Raw genomic sequence first — 17,973 nt, 5'->3', positions numbered from 1 at the left:
TATTTTACGATACCATACCATACGATACCATACCGCACCCACTTCCACAGCTCTAATTTTATGGCTTGCATTGCCATTTTATATATCATATCGCCGATGTTACGGTCACTGGCCGGTAAAAGCTCATCTTATCCTTATCACCTTTCCCTTTTTAAATGAGATTCATCTTGCTTGCATGCCACCCAACCAGACTTTTCTTTGTTCTAATCACTCGCTCTTTGGCATTAGTCAGCAATGTCTTGCTCTTTGAACTTAGTTTGTTTTTAACTACACTGGAATTTGACTGCGTCCTGCGGCCGTGAATTTTTTTCTATGCTAAATTTGATCTCTCAGTCTTGTGTGTTATTGCTGTATTGGCTTGAGCCTGACCTACGCTTATTCCGTGCCGAAGTTATCCTTAGTATCATCTGTGATGTACCTCAGCGCATCGTCTCTTTCAAATGTGTTACCCTCTCCATCCCTTATGACCACTTGCGAATTTTTAGTTGAAGCTTCAAGTGCTCTTACATGGTTCCAGAATTTTACGGTGAGCTCTTGTGTCTTTCGTGAATGTTATGCACCCGACGTTCACTTGTGCATTTAGTTGTTTCATGCTCAAGTTCACTCACCACAATTTTCTTTTCTCTGTATTTGTTCCATCTAAGGAGCACCTCTTCTTCGTGTAATCGCAACTTTTTGGCTTCCCGATAATCCCTACTCGCCTGCTTACGCTCTTCTATATACAAAAAGGGGGCCTATCTAAGCTAAGTGCGCTAAAACTGAAGCAATGCATGCACTTCGCTTTACTGACATCATATACCTCGTGTAATCGCATGCAGTGTTTATATTTAGGACAGTTAAGGTGAAAACCTTATAATCATGTAATATTTGCGTTTATGTGCCACTACTAGCTGCTCCCAAGTTATGCCGACATTGCCGGCATGCCGGTAGTTCCTCCGCCCGAGTGTCTACTCTTACCGTATTGGGATAAACATGAAAATGAATAAGTAGTATTTCGCAGCAAATAGTTCACTCCGTATTTGATGAGGTTATCAAGTGCATTACGCGATTGCTGACGTGTAGCATTATTTCGTAAGCTTCACCATTCTTTTAATAGGGTTGTGTCCTTAAAAAAGATCGCAGTTTCGCCCGAAAGGCGAGGCATCGATTGCGACAGCAAATGAGTAGACAGCTATACGAAGTAAGGATAGCAGTTTTATCGGCCGTATGAACTTGTAAACATAGGCATACTGTACTGCACGGACAACTTTTAGGGGCTATGAGGGGAAAGCTATGAACGCGTGGCTGCTGCACATTTGTTACCGCACGAAATAGTCCGGGAGCGTCTGACAGTGGTTTTGCTTGCTTGGAACAGACGGTGAATCGACGCAGTTTCCACGTGCGGTGGTTTCGCCTTTTCCCCGACGCGGAAGCGAAAAGCCGCAAAATAAGCAAACCATTGCACCTTGCGGTGTGTACTGTCTTATTTAACTGTTGCTAATAAGGTGCTTATATTTTCTCTTTCCCAGCCTAAACTAACGTGGATTAAAACGCGGGACTCTTTTCACAAACATTATCACTTGTGCGCGCTTTGCCTCTGTAGGCTTCCCTTCATAGCCACAGGAAGTTGTTCGCGAATATAACTAAATTAACAGGCATGGTGCCACGCACGCACAAGCAAGCATGAACACATCTCACTCGATGACCGTGGAAACTCGCTGTCAAAACGCTACAGTGCGGAAACGCGGCCGCAGCCGAGAGTGAATTGACGTTCTTGCAGCCGCTCGCATCAACGACACCTACGCCTTGAAAACATAGCGCAACGCGGACTGTACTCATCGCGTACGGTTTACTAGAAACAGCGGTCCTGCAGGGCGCGCGGGCAGCCCGGAGTAGAATGCGCCCCCCTACCTCCAATTCCTCCGAAGCCCAACGCGCGACGGAAGGCAGTGCGCTTCCTCCCCGCTTTCCGCCGTTGCGTGCTCGAGATTGAGCCGCGATCGCCGGCTGACCCTCCCATGTTTTCGCTCGCACATACAGCATACGGCGCGCGGCGCCGATTATATCGCACGTGGACTTTATAAGGAACCTCACGACGACGCCGACGGCAGAAATGGGCCTGGAGTGCCCATATATTTGCTATCGCATTAAAAACTTCATAAGGTGGTGAAACGCCCCTCTCTTGAAAATCTAGTGTCCTCACCAACGTGTTCGCTCTGTGCCACGCCCATGGTGGTATAAAACATGACGCCCGAGTGAATACCCTTTGCGGAAGAGCGGAACACATTACTTGACGAATTGAAACATAAGGCGTCTCTGGGGTTGCTGTGCAGTAATTGATTGCTTTCCAAGTCCCATGCACATAATATAGCTTCGTTGCATCCAAGTGCTAAACGTGCTTCATGTATCAATTATCATGTATCGTTGCTGCACAAGTGATACCATGGTGTAAATATTCGTAAAGCACGGCAAAATCTTTTGCTATGTTTTCAGCGTTTTCCACTTTACAAAAGCACAGTTTATCCTAACTCCAGAACAAATGAACCTGCGTAAAAACCAACCGCAGTCTGTAGGAACACTTGCTTCAAGATTCATGTCTTTTGTCAAGATTTTTATTAGGCTGTAATTCTTTCAGGCTATGCAAAAAGAAGCGAGATAGTGCAATAAAAATAATTTCCACCAAAAAGTCAAGGAAAAGTTGGTTTTATCTTTTGTCCGTCATTTGTCTGCAACGTGTTACGTGCCTTACCGCCCTATTCGAAGCGTATCGGGGTCTAAAAAAACAGTATATTGCAAAAATGCTTTGCACCTGTGTCCTATCCCTTATTCCGTCCTTCTTGTGGTATTTAGCATTATACATAACTCGCTCATTATAATGTTGCATGCGGCGACAGGTGCTCTTTTCGAGAAGGTACGGTATCTATAATTTCCCACTACTAATAACGTCTACTAGTCATGAAGATAACATATTTCATTTGGTACCACTGCTTTACAAACTTTTAGCACCTGTCATAGTGATCTCTACTGTCGAATTAGAATGAGCACACACCGCAGTTAGATTCCCATACCTTTAAATAGTTCCTCCAAGTTGTGTTGTCCGAATACCACTGTAAGCGGTGCCCATTTTAGGCCAGCGTTCTCTTAAGTAAGTTCAGGCAACGATGAAGCTGCGTTGCTGCTGTTTCCTGTGCTGACGGGAATATTGTACGTCCAATAAGGGCAGTAAACATAAATAATAGTACTGACACCGCCTCTTTCACTGTGCTCGCAGTCATGGTGCTAAGCCCAACGTGTTTGGGAGTCGCTCTCTTGTTGGTAAGAAGCCTGGCACAGCCCCAGTTCCACAAGCGAGAAAAGTGCCGTCAATGTAAGCCAACGATTCTACTCGATAAGTGTCGGAACCTCAAGGGTCACTAAAGAGAAGCACTGAATCAGTTTTGACTGATGAATTAGACTTGAAGAACTTTAACATTGTTGATATCGTGGTATAGCAGGCTCATTATTACAAGAATAAATGATGCTCAACGTATCATTTCTTTTTAATTTGGCGGAACCTTCGGGCATTCTTTCACATTTCAGTGTTTTTGGTTCAGTAATACTTCTTTAAACTTCCACTTCCTCTTTAATCTTCGACTCTTTAGAAACAAAATGTTGTTCCTTTCTACCGATAAAAAAAATTTAGCTAGGCCGCGCAGACTTCATGTTTTCAGGCATACGAAGCCTGTCGCCGTAACCGCGGTTTTTCGTTATTGAGGAGGGGTAATGTGCTAACACAGCTCAAATCTTTCTTTTTTCTCTTTAGTGTCCATTTTGTGTCAGAACAAGAAACAATGGAGAAGCAGACAGAAATAAAGGCAGCCTGTGACCAAGAAGGGCTTAGTTTGACATAAATATAAGTTAAATGTGTACATGAAGCAAGTGAACCCGATAGATGACACACTGTAAAATTCGGCACAGAGCATTTTCCAGCGGGTCTGTTAAATACTACGTTCGTGGCCATTACTTGCCTGTTTCGTCCACGATAAACTCGAAGAACCTGATGCCTGCTGCAAACGTTACTCTAAACAAAGTCACGTTTGCTGCCAACTAAGGTCCCTGTATATATAGCAGTTAGGTTTCATCTAGCCGTCAACCTCGTCATCCTCATGCACTCCTGAAATTGTCCGTGCGTGATTTGCGTTGGTGCGGGCGCACTGATCGTCAGCGCCCCCAGAAGGTTCCAATTGTTTTTTTTTTCAGGTAGTATGGGTCACGTAAACATACGCATCAATATATATTTACTCCACAAGATACACTTTCAGAACTAGTATTGATAACACATTGTAGTACGACACAAGCGAAAATCTGCTTGTTCTTACACGTGGTTGGAGGGACTTGGAATCTTTGGAAGCCTTAGCATTGCTCCATGTTGAGGTATAAGAAGAGGAGGGGAGTAAGAAAGGAGGAATGAAGCTTTCTTGACATTTATCTAAATACTAAACCGCTGCGACGAGGGCGCCATCTGTCACAGCTACGGTAAAACGCGTCTTTAATTGGAGCAGTGTCAGATGGCGCCACCGTTCTTCTCCACAAAACTCAAGATATCGTTAGTTCGGTCGCCGCTTATGAAAAACACAACAAGAAGGCTACAGGTTAGCTTGGATGGTAAAGCAAATACACCGTGAAGGCCTTGGTCCCGGGTTCCGTGCCCAGACGCAGGCAATTTGTTCTTCAACTGTGAAGCTTTGTTTCTGAGAAACCGGTATGGGGTTTCTTAGTACCCTAGTATGCTACAGTTGGGTTAATGGTAATTTTGCCTTCCGTGAATCTTCGTCTTCTTCGCAGGCTTCCACTGACCTGATTTACCATGTATAGTTGAATAATGTATTTATAGAGGCATGGATCTTCGGGTGAATGTGATTTAAGGTAGTGACGCCAGAAGTGTCTGTTTCGTTGAGCGCTGTTACTCAAAAGAATCAAAAAATTTCATGCGTGCACACACCAAGTCAGAGAGTCAAGCCTGATGGAAAGCGCTGCCCACGAAACATGCAAGCAGCTATTTGATGTCTAAAAGATGTCTTGAACGGCTAGTTCAAAAGTCTAGTAGCTGTCTTGATCAAGACATTTTGTAGCCATAAACGTCTAGAACTACTTCAGTAAGCCCTGCTAATGTTACGCTAAACGTTGCCTAATAGACAGCTTGACAAGAACAACTGAAGACTTATTTTAGACATATAAGCGTCTTCGAAACAGTTCCAGGTTCGTTTCAGAAATACCTGGGCTCGAAACTGCCTCATTTGTCGGCGTATATTGTTTTTAATGTGGCCAGAATGGCAACGTAGTTTATGTCCTGTCCTTTTTACCGTCTTCTTTTCTAAGCCTGCTGAAACTTGCTCAGCGTTCTATCATTCTATGCACTAACTTTACACCATCACGCATTTTTTTTCTTTTTTCTTAGTGACTCGATATGCTTACTCCTGCTTGGTTAGTACACCTGCAACTGGACTACCGGTCCATATCAAGAATGTAGTAAGTGTAAAACCTGCAACTAACCGTAATCTCGAGAAGCTTACCAGACGACATTTATCATGCCCATGTATTAGGATCGTGAGCGTAAAAATCTGAGCAATACAAGTGCACCTTAAATGAGAATCAACTTTGAGGGTTTACTCAATGCAACCAGAAATTTTTACAGATTTCTTATACATTGACACGCAACAATGAAGGCGTCCCGCTAGCATTAACAAAATTTTTATAAGAAACGAAGAAAAAGACAGCTGCAAGGTACGGTTATCAAATCTGCGGGGTTCGGTCGTGATATATGTGATGAAGGAACACTGCATACGTTTTGTAATTGTATCACGCACCGTGTATTTTCTTCCTTTCTTTAACAACTTCGCTAACGTTAGCGGGAACATACGGTATATGTAGTTAAGAAATGTTAGCAAAATTATATTCTTGCTTCGTAAGTGCTGCCCTCCATAATTTATGCGTTCTTACATGACGAACCAAAAATATGTTCGGAAATAATGCATAATGCAGCCGTACAAAATAAGTTATCGCATACGTTTAAAGGGAAACTAAAGGCAAATACTACGTCAACGTGGGCTGTTCAAATACCTTTCCAGAAAATGCGCAACGCTTGTTTCGTGCAAAGAAAAGACATAATTAAGGATAAAATTGCATCTGAATAGTCCGAACACTTCTTTCGAAATTAAAATATCCCGCCACTCTACCGGGCGAGTGGTGACGTTGGACCCTTTGCTGCCGTCAGTGAGTAAGACGGCGCCCGACAGACGGCGGCACCGAGCCAATCAAAGAGGTGGATTCGCCGCTGCAGCTGCTTCTTGGTCAAGTGGCGTAGACCTTTCGGGCATCTCGCCGCATCACATGGAAGTTGAATTCTCGGCTACTTGCGGTCTGTGCGAGTTTCGCGAGCCAGCAAAACGAGCGCAGCACTACGCAATAACAAAATTATTGAAACATGAAAGCGTGGGTAGCGCAGAGTCGAGCGAAAACGAAACCTTTCGACCACATCCTTGTCAAAGATAACTTCAATGAGTTCTCTTTTCTAAAAATGAAATAGAGCTGGACGATAGCATTTTATTTCGTCTTATAATCCTATACAAGGAAGTTTTTTGCAACGAGCCGTTGAGTACTAGTGGCAGAATTTAACTGAGAAGCGCTTTCGTCATCAGGCAACTACTTGAATGTCTCTAATCATCTCCTGCATTTACCTCAATTTCACTATTATTAAGGCTCTGTTGGCGATAATATTGACACCTTAGAGATTCTCGAGCCCTTATCTATTAATTTAGCTCAACTTATATTTGCCTTTGGTGTCCCTTTAGACAATCGATAATACAGAGAATATTTATGTACGTACTGCACATTGTATTTGGCGTTTTAATCAAGAGTTATTCGCTGGGACTCTTTGACACTTATGATTCATACATACTAATAGGTAAAACGAGAACAAGGTAAAAGCGGGAGCCAACGTTTCGACAAGTGGACTTATCTTTTTCAAGGTGACATACGCTTTCCTCGGCACAATATATGCAGGGTGTTTCAACGAACACTTTCGAAAATCTTTAAAAGTTGCCTGTGTTAGATATCGCAATTCTGGTTCATGAGCTGCATGGTCAACTCGAAGCGGCGGACAATACTTGTACAAAAAATTGAGATGCAAAATTGACTAATGAATCAAAATTTACCAATTAAGTTTTTAACTAATGACATTATGGCCCATATTTCAGTTTACAAATTGTAGCCGTGGAGTTCGCAAGGCGGATCCACTTGGAACAAATTTTCAAGATGACACCAGTTTGGAGATATAAATTCCCGAACTTTGCGAATAAATGCGTTGGCGTTCGAGTTAAGTTCTTAACAAAACGTCGTTTCATGCACTGGAGCACACAAGAATTTCTTTCCATGAGTTCTTTAAGGATTTGGTGCTGAGCGGGGGACAATTTTTTTGCGTTTCCGGCAATGCCGGGCTCGCTCTAGAATTTTTTTATATTAGCTGTATGTATAAATCCAAGTCTGGGCACTGTTCAGCATCCGGTGTCCACATGCTAGGTGCTCTAAGAAAGCCTCTATGCTGTATTCCTATGTCTGGCCTATCGAAAAAGAACTCCTTGATGCGCGTGCGTCTTGAAAGCTCTGTTTTATTATTGTGGAGTTTGTATTCCTTTACTGCGTTGTTCGTGGGATAAGACGTCAGACCACATTTCCGGAGATCATCTTCATCGGGGCTTAGACTCAGGGATATGTCTACTACGTTGCTGCAGTGCTCTGGATGCTCGCTTGTAGCACCATCGTTGGAGCTATGTGCTGTAGGGGTTACATTAGTTTTCTTGGGGAATCTGCTACTCTGATATCTTTGTGCTGGTATTTATCTAGTAAATTTTCCTCCCTTGCGTCAACGAATACTGCAGGTTCTCTTTTTTCCGGTTCAGATACATTTACGCTGTCGAGTTGATTAGTAATTATTGTAAGTTGTTCTTTGCAATGTCCTTCGAGAATATCAATTAATTCCACTTGTCTTTAAGCCCACATGTCGAAACGTTGGCTCCCGCTTTTACCTTGTTCTCGTTTTGCTCACCGTCCTGAATTTTCATCTCCCACCTTCCCCGTGTTTTCCCTGAATACTAGTAGGCAGCCATTCTCACAAGCCACTTACACATCGATACTTATGGTTAAGTTACTGTAAGAAAAAGTTTCAATTTGCCAATTTTGATTGAATACTCAGTGGCGTCAGATGTGTCTTCCTGAACACCGTAAGCATGTGCTCCATATAGAATAAGTAAGTAAATAAATAAATAAATAAATAAATAAATAAACAGTGCAAGTGATTGAACAGTAGAAAATAAAAATGCCCCAAGCTCTCATGTGCGTCGTTTCCTCATTAAACTTTTATTTGCGTCTCGTAATCTACTCTTCCCAACAGTTCAAGGGCAGAAAGTTCAACGATATGGTCTTGCGCTGCTATTATGAAAATACTGAATGGGCCAACTCTCAGCATATGTGCGAAGGCGTTATGTCGGTAAGTGCACGATAAAGTCAGATTACTCAGTAAATCTGGTTTCACGTAGGTGCTAACTGATTACGTAAAAAAAATTCACATTCAGTTGTGAGCCACCAGTCAAGTGCGTCCCTCAATCGTGTTAATTGAAAGCTCACCTGTGATTTATTTTAGGAAGAACGCTCACCAGAAAGTGTCATTTGTTCCGCTCTTGGTATAAACGCGTGAAGAAGACAGTCATAACCGTGTATGACGCACGCAACAGAAAATTTCATTCTGTTTTCTTGGAGTATATAAATAATTATGAACAAAATTGATGAGGCGAGGTGCTATAATATCAGTTTTGGTGTCGCTTCTTTATTGTTTCCTATTCGTCATATCATCTACCAACATAGTGCACGCTGATGACGCAAGTTTTCTCCTGTATATAAACCATCTTCGTCATTAAATATTGCTGTTTGTCTGAGTCCACTTTAGATTGCTCGTATTCCTTGCACGGCACCAGCCGCCATGCAGTTTTCCTCAGTCACCGTCTTCAGAACCCATTGTGGTTGTCAAAAAAGAAAGATGGTGGAATTCGATTCTACGTTAATCTTCGTGAACCAAAGAAGGTGATTGTCGTCGATGTCTTTCCTCGTCCTCCCCTAGAGGAAATGCGGCGCACTATCGCCGGAGCTGCGAACTTCTCCAAGTTGGACCTCGCATGGACATATGATCAGGTGCTGCTGCGTCATCAAACGTACGAGTTAACTTCATGAATAACGAAGGACTCTAGTGGTTTAAACGAGCGTGATTTCGATGGCCATCAGAGCCGGCAGCTTTTCAGCAGATGATGCCCCAGGTGCTTAAACGCTGTTCTTGAGTTTGTTTTATATAGACGTCATCGCGTCTGTGAAAAGCAAAGAAGAGCAACTCTCAAATCACGGCGCTGGATTCTGTAAACTCAAAGTTGCTGGGCTCGAGCTGAACGAAACATGGGAATGCTGCATGCCAGAACATTTCGTTTTTGGCCACAAGGTAACAGCTCACGAAATCTGCCCACTTCCAGGATAGCTAGGTGCTATCATGAACACTCCTGCACCCACCGACAATGCAAGCTTGCACTGATTTCTCTGATTGGTGGAATAGTATGGTGAATGTGTGCCAGATCTTCCTGACGTAGTGGAACCGCAAGTTTGACCCAGCTCTACCCATTTTTGTCTCCATATACGCTTCTTACTGTGGCCTTGGTATTGTTCTCCAAAAATTCTTGGACATACTGCACGTACTATAGCTTTCACTTCTATCACCCTATCTTCAGCGGAGAGAATATCTTTAGTAGGAAAACGCGAGGCACATGGATGTGTCTGGGCATGTGACATATACCTTTCGGGATGGTACAGACCACCAAGGTCTTGTTTCTGTTCTGTCATCTCATCATACCCTTCAACTACACTGTGGAGTAACGAAAGTGTTAGATCATAGAAACAAGTCACGGACTCCCGAACGAAGGCTCGCCTCTGTGAATGCTTTTGGTGGCCGGACATTTTGGTGGCCGGACAGTGGCCGCACTGTGCCTTCCTAGTACCGCGAAATCACATGAAAATTGAAGACGCAACCTTGATATGGCAGCCCACACTATATTTCAACTTTTATAGCTTTTCCTTTGAGTGGTGAAAAGCTGTTTTTGGCAGATTAAGTTAGAGGAGAGGATCGCTTTGTCCTCTTATATGCGGCTGCTTCTCTTAGCAGCTAAGCATGTTATTTAAAAAAATCGAGTATTTGCACTGCTAACAGCAGTAACTGATAAGAACAGAACTGAAAAGCCAACATATATACCCTCTTATGCTCTCCGGAGGATGTACGAAACATCTCAGAAAATGCACTGAAAAATATTTCGACATAGGTAAGATGAGATATACTATTGCAAGTTCCTTGGTATTGCTTTTAGCACAGCGGCATACATATTACAATAACTCAAGTTAGGAATATGACAAAATATTAAAGTATTGGACGAATACCTTTTAATCAGAAAGGCCATCCGAGGGCAAGCCTTTAAGCCTATTGCCCGAAGATCTGAAGCTACTTCTAAACTAGTAAAAAGCTCACGTAGTCAATTTCTGTGAAGGAAAGAATCCCAGCCAATTTCAGCCAGAAACGGAAATTAAAATTCCTAAAACGGGCTTAACTGTCACGCCACTAGCACATGACAATGACAGACGTGACTGTTTCGGCTTCTCCGTTGGTACGTAAGACCAGGAAGGTCCCGGCGTGATAAAGACATTTGTAGGATGCGTTTGAACCCGAACCAGAACACACCTATGACGTCGGGCACCAAGACGAAATGGCACTGAATCGATTTTGGTTGGTGCAATATTATGTGAAATGCGTATGTGAGGAAAGAGGCTAGAAGGCAGCATGTGCGACACGAACGCTATATTCTTGATTCGCTTTATTCCTTTCTTTCTACCCCAATCTACTCTTGGACCACCCCCACATACTAGAAAAAATATTACTATTTAGTACATGTGCACTATTACTATACAGAGCACTTCAGTCCAACAGTATGATTCTTCACTTTGGGGCCGCCATTTAACAGAACGTATTTTATATCTCCTCCTGCAGTTGCAGATGATAATGACTTGCATGAAAAGTACAATGTTCGAGACTCCAATACCGGTGAGTACTGTATCGGTATTTAGGATTCTAGATAATGAGTAAATAATTTTTAATTCGATATTACCTCGGCTATTAGAGCACGATTTGCGGGCACCGCTGCTTGTCACACGTCATGCTCTGGATTTCCATTCTTTGTCATCACGCATATACCTGGTGCTTCAGCGAACCCTTTCAAAAATTTTTAAAGGTTGCCTGTGGAAGATAGCTGAAGTCTAGTTTATGAGCCAGTCTACCCGAAGGGGCGCATAGTACTTGCACAAAAATATTGAAATGCGAAATCGACTAAGTAACGAGAATTTACTAATTAACTTTCTAACTAATTATCGTATGACCCATATTGCAATATGCAAATTCTAGCAGTGGACTTCGCGAGGCGAATCCACTTGGAACAAATTCTCAGGACGACACCAGTTTCGAGATTTAAATTCCCGAACTTTGCGGAGAAATGCAGTGGCGTTCTAGTTGTGTGGTTCAGTGCATGAAACGATGTCTTTTTAAAAAACTAACTGCATCGGCTATGCATTTTCGCTCAACGTTCGGGAATTTATATCGCGAAACTGGTGTCATCGTGAAAGTTCGTTCCAAGTGGATCCGCCTTGCAAACTCCACGGCTAGAATTTGTAAATTGCAATATGGGCCATATTGTAATTAGTTAAAAACGTAAATAGCGAATTTTTATTAATTGCACGATTTCGCACCTCCATTTCTTGTGCAAGTGTTCTCCGCCGCTTCGAGTAGACCATCTCATGAAGAAGAATTATGATATCTGCCACAGGCAACTTTTAAAGATTTCTGTAAGTGTTCGCAGAAACAGCCTGTATATATATTTGACTTTGAGATATATGTAATTATATATTGATAAGCGAGGATTTCTTTCTTTTTTCGTAGCCGATGCGATGTATTTCATTAGGTCCTTCATTATATATATATATATATATATATATATATATATATATATATATATATGTTGTGATGCAGCAGTTATCACGCCTATTATTACGCGTCGGAGACGCGCCGAACCGACCACGCCCAAAACACGGATCACACTCAAGAGCGAACCCCACAAGCGATGATGAAGGACTTCATGTGAACCCCACGTGATGATTATCATAAACAGTTGACAAAGAATAGCTTATAAATGCCCACACTAATGTCCCCTTGTTACGCGAGAACGGCCATCCTGGCCGCAATTCAAAGGGGCGGCGAACGATTCGTGAAAGGCTTCATACGGGAAACGTGGACAACCTCAGCAGCGTGGCAGCGGCGGTCATTTGGAACAATAACTGGTACCACACGATAGTTTACGGAGAGGTCTGCTCCAAGACTTTGTAGCGGCCGATGAACCGAAGCTGAAACTTGTCACGCAAGCCAGGAGTACGAACTGGTGTCCAGAGTAGCACTTCCTCGCCAGGGAGGAAGCACATGACGCGATGAGAGGCGTCGTAATGCTGCTTGCGGTCCTGTTGCCGTGCTTCAGTGTTGATGCGGGCGAGCTGGTAACAATGAAGATTGCGGGACACATATTCTTCACAGGAGGATGGACATCGATAGACAGTTGGCGCGAAGATAGAGACGTCAAGACAGGAAGAGGGCGAACGACCATAGACAAGGTAGAATGGCGAGTAAGCGGTCGTGCGTTGAACGGCGGTATTGTACGCGAAAGTCACGAATGGAAGAATTGCGTCCCAGTTTCTGTGATCTGATTCGTTGTACATGGCTAGCATGTCTAATATCGTGCGATGAAATCGCTCTGTTAGGCCGTTGGAGTGAATATGGTAACTGGAGGTAGTCTTGTGGGTGGTTCCGCAGGCTCTGAGTACTTCGTCTACTAGTTGCGAGAGGAATGATTTTCCACGGTCGCTCAGGAGGACGCGAGGAGCACCGCACCGTGACGCAGTATTAAGGCTTGAACTATGAATGCAGCAACTTCAATATATATATATATATAGTAGGCAAGCTTCCCAAGTTGTCACCGGTAGAAAAATGGCGGAAAAAATTCAGTACTTCTCTTTAGGTTATGAACCTTTGTCCTTGTCTAATCTTATATTGAAAAGTTAAAATGCAAGTAACTAAGTATTTGGCACGAAGGACAGAGACGCACAAATGCGTGGACTGAGCGTTTAATCGTGTTAGAAACAGCTGTACATTCAAGGAAAGTTAGCGTGGCGTATGGAAGACTCCAAAACCGTATTTCTCGCTTGAGTGACACAGGTGTGTTGTTGCATTTCTCGCAGCGTGTGCGCGAAGTGCAGCGTGGAAGTATGCAGCAGCGAACGCACGTCAAGTGACAGCGAATATTCGTAGGCTTCCAATTGCCTGTTCCTGGCAATTCCGGCCCACCTGGTTAAATTGGCTAAATGACACTTTTTCATCGTTGGTTTCGGCTGCTTTTGCCTCGGCGATGCGTAAAGTGCCTCAACTACAGCAAGGCGGAAGTGAAAACAGCTCATTGTGTTCCGCCCAGACATCGTAGTTTTTTCTACAGGCATCACTACATTCAAGCCAACAAGGCAATAATTTGTAACGGTGTACCATGCCATATACCGTCTCACTTTGAACGTCCACTATTGAACGTCTTCACCAAAACTTTGTAGCATTCAACCAGCTGGTGACAAACATCAAGTCATCACATTCTCGCGTTGGACTTTCTAACAACTTCCAGAGTGGGGACATCGATGCATTTCTACTTTTTAGACGATCGCTTCTCAGGTTCAGCAGTGGTGACGCCAGCACAAGTTGAAGCCATGAACACCGTCCTGCTGTCTTTCCACTTCACAATCGCTACTTTCTCGTCCCCTAGTGTCTGCCCATCAAAATCACCTTGCTCCCTTTGAGTATACATATTCAAGCGGACATTTTTTAACGATTTCTCGTAATGGTGTTCGTCCCATCAATTTCCTTCTTCAGAAGCTCATCCGTGAGGGGAATAGGGAAATATATGTAAAAAAATACGGTGGACTGCTCTGGTAAGGTGGGCACAAGGCTCAGCATTGCGTTTCTACCAAGGCCGAGTGGTTTGTTGGCAAGGAGCCTGAACTTGCCTTAATAGATTTCGAAACCCATTGCCGAGCCCTCACCTGTAGCGAGTAGAAAGTTTTTGAGCCCCATTAGTCTCGCCTTCCTTTTGGTATTATTTGCTCGTCGATCGAGTAGGAAATGGGTGGCCTCCAGAGCTATAAACAGCGGTTCCTGACTGCATCAATTATTGCCTGCATATTCCAAAGCCTATTCGCGTTATCTGGTTAACGTTGACTTTCTGTGTCTACAAACTTTAAATTCGATCTTAGCTTCTTGCACTCTTCCCGCGTCATCACAGTGCTGACGAGGTCAAAATGGCACCCTCTCTACAAAAAAAAAAGTATCGGATGCAACCTATGTTGAGGCACATGCCTAAGTTGCTTCATCTTTTGCAGGCAGGCTTGCAACGCTTTTCAATGTTTATACAGGTGGTACGTCTCTTCTGCAGCAATTTCATCAAGTGTTCGTCAAAATGGTCACAAAAATGTGTCAAAGGACTCTTAACTTCAACTATAACCGTCATTTTCGCCATCTTTGGGTGACTCCAGCTTCGCAAACTTTCTCAATGGTTTCTCAATGTCTTCGACCTTGTCACTGGTGTTTTCTTCAAAAACTTCTCTGAATTACGATGTCGTCGTGTATTCGCTGTCATCGTCTTTATTGAAATCAATATCAGAAGAATGGACGATATTCAAATTTCATCCATAACGTAATCATCCTCGGAATTCAATATCCCTGCAAGTAAAATAGAACAAATTAAACTTACACTGCTAACTCATCGCGACGAATGTGCTGCAAAGCACTGCCATGCACGTGGCACAAAAAAATTTAAACACACGAAAAACGCAGCCATTTTCGACCGTGGTCACTGTGCGCGGCCGAGAGCAACTGAGACACATTTTTGAGGAACATATTCAGTGAGGTCTTCAAATACCGCCCTATGTTCATTATCCCACACATACATACATAAAGAAAAAATTTCAACTTGTGTCTCGAAGGAAGCCGGCATGGTCTACCTGAACAAGGTGACATTTTTCAACTGCGATTGCGCGCTCCTTAGTGACGAAACTGCTGAAACCTCTGCAATCAAGATAACATCAAATGCGCTGACAATGCAGGGTTGGGAAACTGAAACCAATACAGCTGGTGTGCTGCGTGTGCCTTTGTGTACCTCCACGTTCGTACGGAATAGGCTGTAAAGGGAAGCAATAGCCTGACTTCTTAATTAATTAGCATTAGGAGTGTCAAAGTCGGGAAAGAGTGTATGTATGAAATGTTGGAAGGTGGTCACGAGGTATAAATCGACAGGGGATAGAAGAGCTTAGAATGGGGTGTATACGTGTATGTGCGTGTGTATGCATGTATGTATATACGTACGTGCCTATGTATGTATGTATGTATGTATGTGTGTGTGTGTGTATGTATGTATGTATGTATGTATGTATGTATGTATGTATGTATGTATGTATGTATGTATGTATGTATGTATGTATGTATGTTCATGGAACCAGGAATTCAATGAAGGTGACGTAATGCTAACGCATTTCCCTTGAATTTACTGCTAAATTCCACAGAACTTTTGGATGCTGTATTCTAGAGGCAGCAATGCGAATGTCCGCAACATAATGGCGGGAACACAATGAACGCATTCCCTATATGTGGAAACTTCAGTGAAGTACATATATCCATCTCCAGATGAAGGCATGGCGATCATTTTGAGAGCAGTCAAACTAATCAAATAAATGACAAATTACAACTCATTCCGTGTACGAAATGTTAGCTCCCAAACCTGGCGCCAGCACTTACCTTACCGTTCTTAGCACGCGCGGTGCTCCTGCCCTAAGAAACGCTTGCGACTTCATCGCCACTGGTGGAACTTGAATTTTGCTTGTATATGGTCGGCGGTTTTGGTAATAAAAGTTTTAAGTAACGTATATACATGGGGAGGAGTGCGATACAACTAATATTATTTACATTTGGTCAATATACGTGTAGTAGATTTTGTCAATCGGGCTTTCTTATATCTGCCGATTTTCTTTTCCTGTGATATCTGTAGTATCACAGTAATTTTAATAGTGGTAGAACTACTTTTTCTACAGTTGTTTTAAATTTACATACGGTGAAACGTACTTTCTATAAACACTGCGCCGTCAAAATGGCGTGCCTACGCTTCAATCTTCATCCCACGCTTTTTCAGTCATCATACCAAAAAGTCTACGTGATTGACTTCGCCGATAAAGTCACTGTAAGTGCGTGTTTTATTATTTGTGAAACATTATTTCGCTAACTTGTGATATAAAATAATCAAATTAGGTATGCTGTGCTGCGATGAAACTAATTTTCTTCATACCTATTTGATACGGTGTCAATATTAGGAAAACATAATACACACAGATCGCATTGTAGCGAGAGAGAACTATGAACAAAAAGGGAATGAAAAGATTGTTTACTGTACATTTACATATTATAATAAGCAGGCTTTTCGTTTGGCCAGCTGTTCGTCAGAAATCTAGTAGCACACCGCAAGTATGAGGCTTTCGATGAGTTATCATATGCCCGGTTAGGATATTTAGATGCAGGGTTTGGGTACGGGCTAGTTGGTATTCCATTGCAAACTTGACCACAGCACGTACATATAGACAAAACGACCAAAAGAACGACGACAGCACTTGTCGTCGTCGTTTTTTCGGTCCTTTCGTATCTATGTACGCGCTGTATTCAAGTTTGCAATGGTTATTTAGAAACTGCATGTTGAAGTACACGATTCTGTATTACGACTATGGAAAAATGTTCAAGAATTTTTAGAGAAACTAGGTTGAAAGTGATAGATAACGTTTAGAAACATCAGGCGACGTGATTTTGATAGATTAGGAGTATACTGTTTTCCATCAAAATAAAGGCCTAACAGCGAACTTCCCAGTCAAAGGGCAATCTATATTGCCGCACGCTTGCGAACATAGAAATATCAATACGCATTGTAGCCTAATTTATAGCCACCGCTTTCATGTAATCATATGCCGGAAGTACAGTGACAGTGCAATTATTTTCTTCCCCACGCCGTAGGATTAAATCTAACCTGCCTACTGTGCACTAAGGTGAAAGTTTTAATGCATTAGTCTTTTATAAATCTCTTTACACATTGCAGAAAATAATTGCATGCAAAATATTAGATATTCGTCAAATTTCAGCCCATGCAGTCAGCAAAAACTTCCCTCTATTCTTTGCGTGATTGATTGTATGAAATCCCCAATATGAGTTTCCACTTGCAGGAATGTCTCGCCACGTTGCTGCACCACCCAATGCCTTATGGCAGAAGCGCCGCTGAAGTGATTGGTGAATAAAAATCTTAACTCGCCTTATCCGCTGACGTCTTCTAGGCGGCTGTCCCCTTGGAGAGGTTCTCCTTTTTGGATTAAAAGCATGCTACCTACTACACAGGTATATGAATGTTCTGGTGAGTTGCCTCGAACCCAATAAAGACGTATTCGCATTTTGCTTATTTCTTGAATGCAACGTGGCATTGAACTTCTGACTTTAGTCACGATTTCCTTGTTCACTGCAGTTGGCGTTTGATTCCCAGTGGTTACGGTAAGCAGCTTTGTTTTTCTTCGTCACGTATAGGAGGTGAGGAGGCATGAAATGATAGCCGCGATGTCCCGAATATAAAAGATACTGGACGAATCAGGTACCGAGCCTTTCACTGTTGCCGCAGTAAATAATACAGCAGAATACAGTAGCAGCTCAATTTATTGCACTTGCTTCGACAGGTAGGTGTCCGGTCTTGTGCTTTGTGTGATGTCGAGTTAGGACAAAGA

At 42.8% G+C, this 17,973-nt stretch overlaps 2 protein-coding genes across 4 annotated transcripts in view; one reads left to right on the top strand and one right to left on the bottom strand.

Moving 5' to 3' along the window:
- Positions 1–4,431, bottom strand: part of LOC126543698 (uncharacterized) — a 29,279-nt gene extending 24,848 nt beyond the window's left edge. For both annotated transcript variants that reach the window (XM_072285059.1, XM_055078142.2), the window contains exon 1: positions 4,338–4,431. In XM_072285059.1, the coding sequence (XP_072141160.1) occupies positions 4,338–4,378 (41 nt within the window). In that variant the 5' untranslated portion in view covers positions 4,379–4,431. The remainder of the gene's footprint in view (positions 1–4,337) is intronic.
- The window catches only part of LOC126546220 (uncharacterized), a 38,114-nt gene extending 20,457 nt beyond the window's left edge, over positions 1–17,657 (top strand). The window contains exons 1-7 of one of the 2 annotated variants that reach the window (XM_050194371.3): positions 2,745–2,890; positions 3,251–3,346; positions 5,417–5,487; positions 8,408–8,503; positions 11,087–11,140; positions 16,356–16,403; positions 17,428–17,657. In XM_050194371.3, coding sequence (XP_050050328.1) covers positions 3,253–3,346; positions 5,417–5,487; positions 8,408–8,503; positions 11,087–11,140; positions 16,356–16,403; positions 17,428–17,499 — 435 coding nt within the window. In that variant the 5' untranslated portion in view covers positions 2,745–2,890; positions 3,251–3,252 and the 3' untranslated portion in view covers positions 17,500–17,657. Of the gene's footprint in view, positions 1–2,744; positions 2,891–3,250; positions 3,347–5,416; positions 5,488–8,407; positions 8,504–11,086; positions 11,141–16,355; positions 16,404–17,427 lie in introns of those variants that run through there. The other variant, XM_055078143.2, reaches the window with a different exon arrangement.
- The last annotated feature ends 316 nt before the right edge of the window (positions 17,658–17,973 follow it).

This window comes from Dermacentor andersoni, chromosome 10 (assembly GCF_023375885.2).
Source record: "Dermacentor andersoni chromosome 10, qqDerAnde1_hic_scaffold, whole genome shotgun sequence".
In the NCBI taxonomy this organism is placed as follows: domain Eukaryota; kingdom Metazoa; phylum Arthropoda; class Arachnida; order Ixodida; family Ixodidae; genus Dermacentor; species Dermacentor andersoni.
Note: the sequence above shows the minus strand (reverse complement) of the source record. Positions and strands in the feature narration are given on the sequence as shown.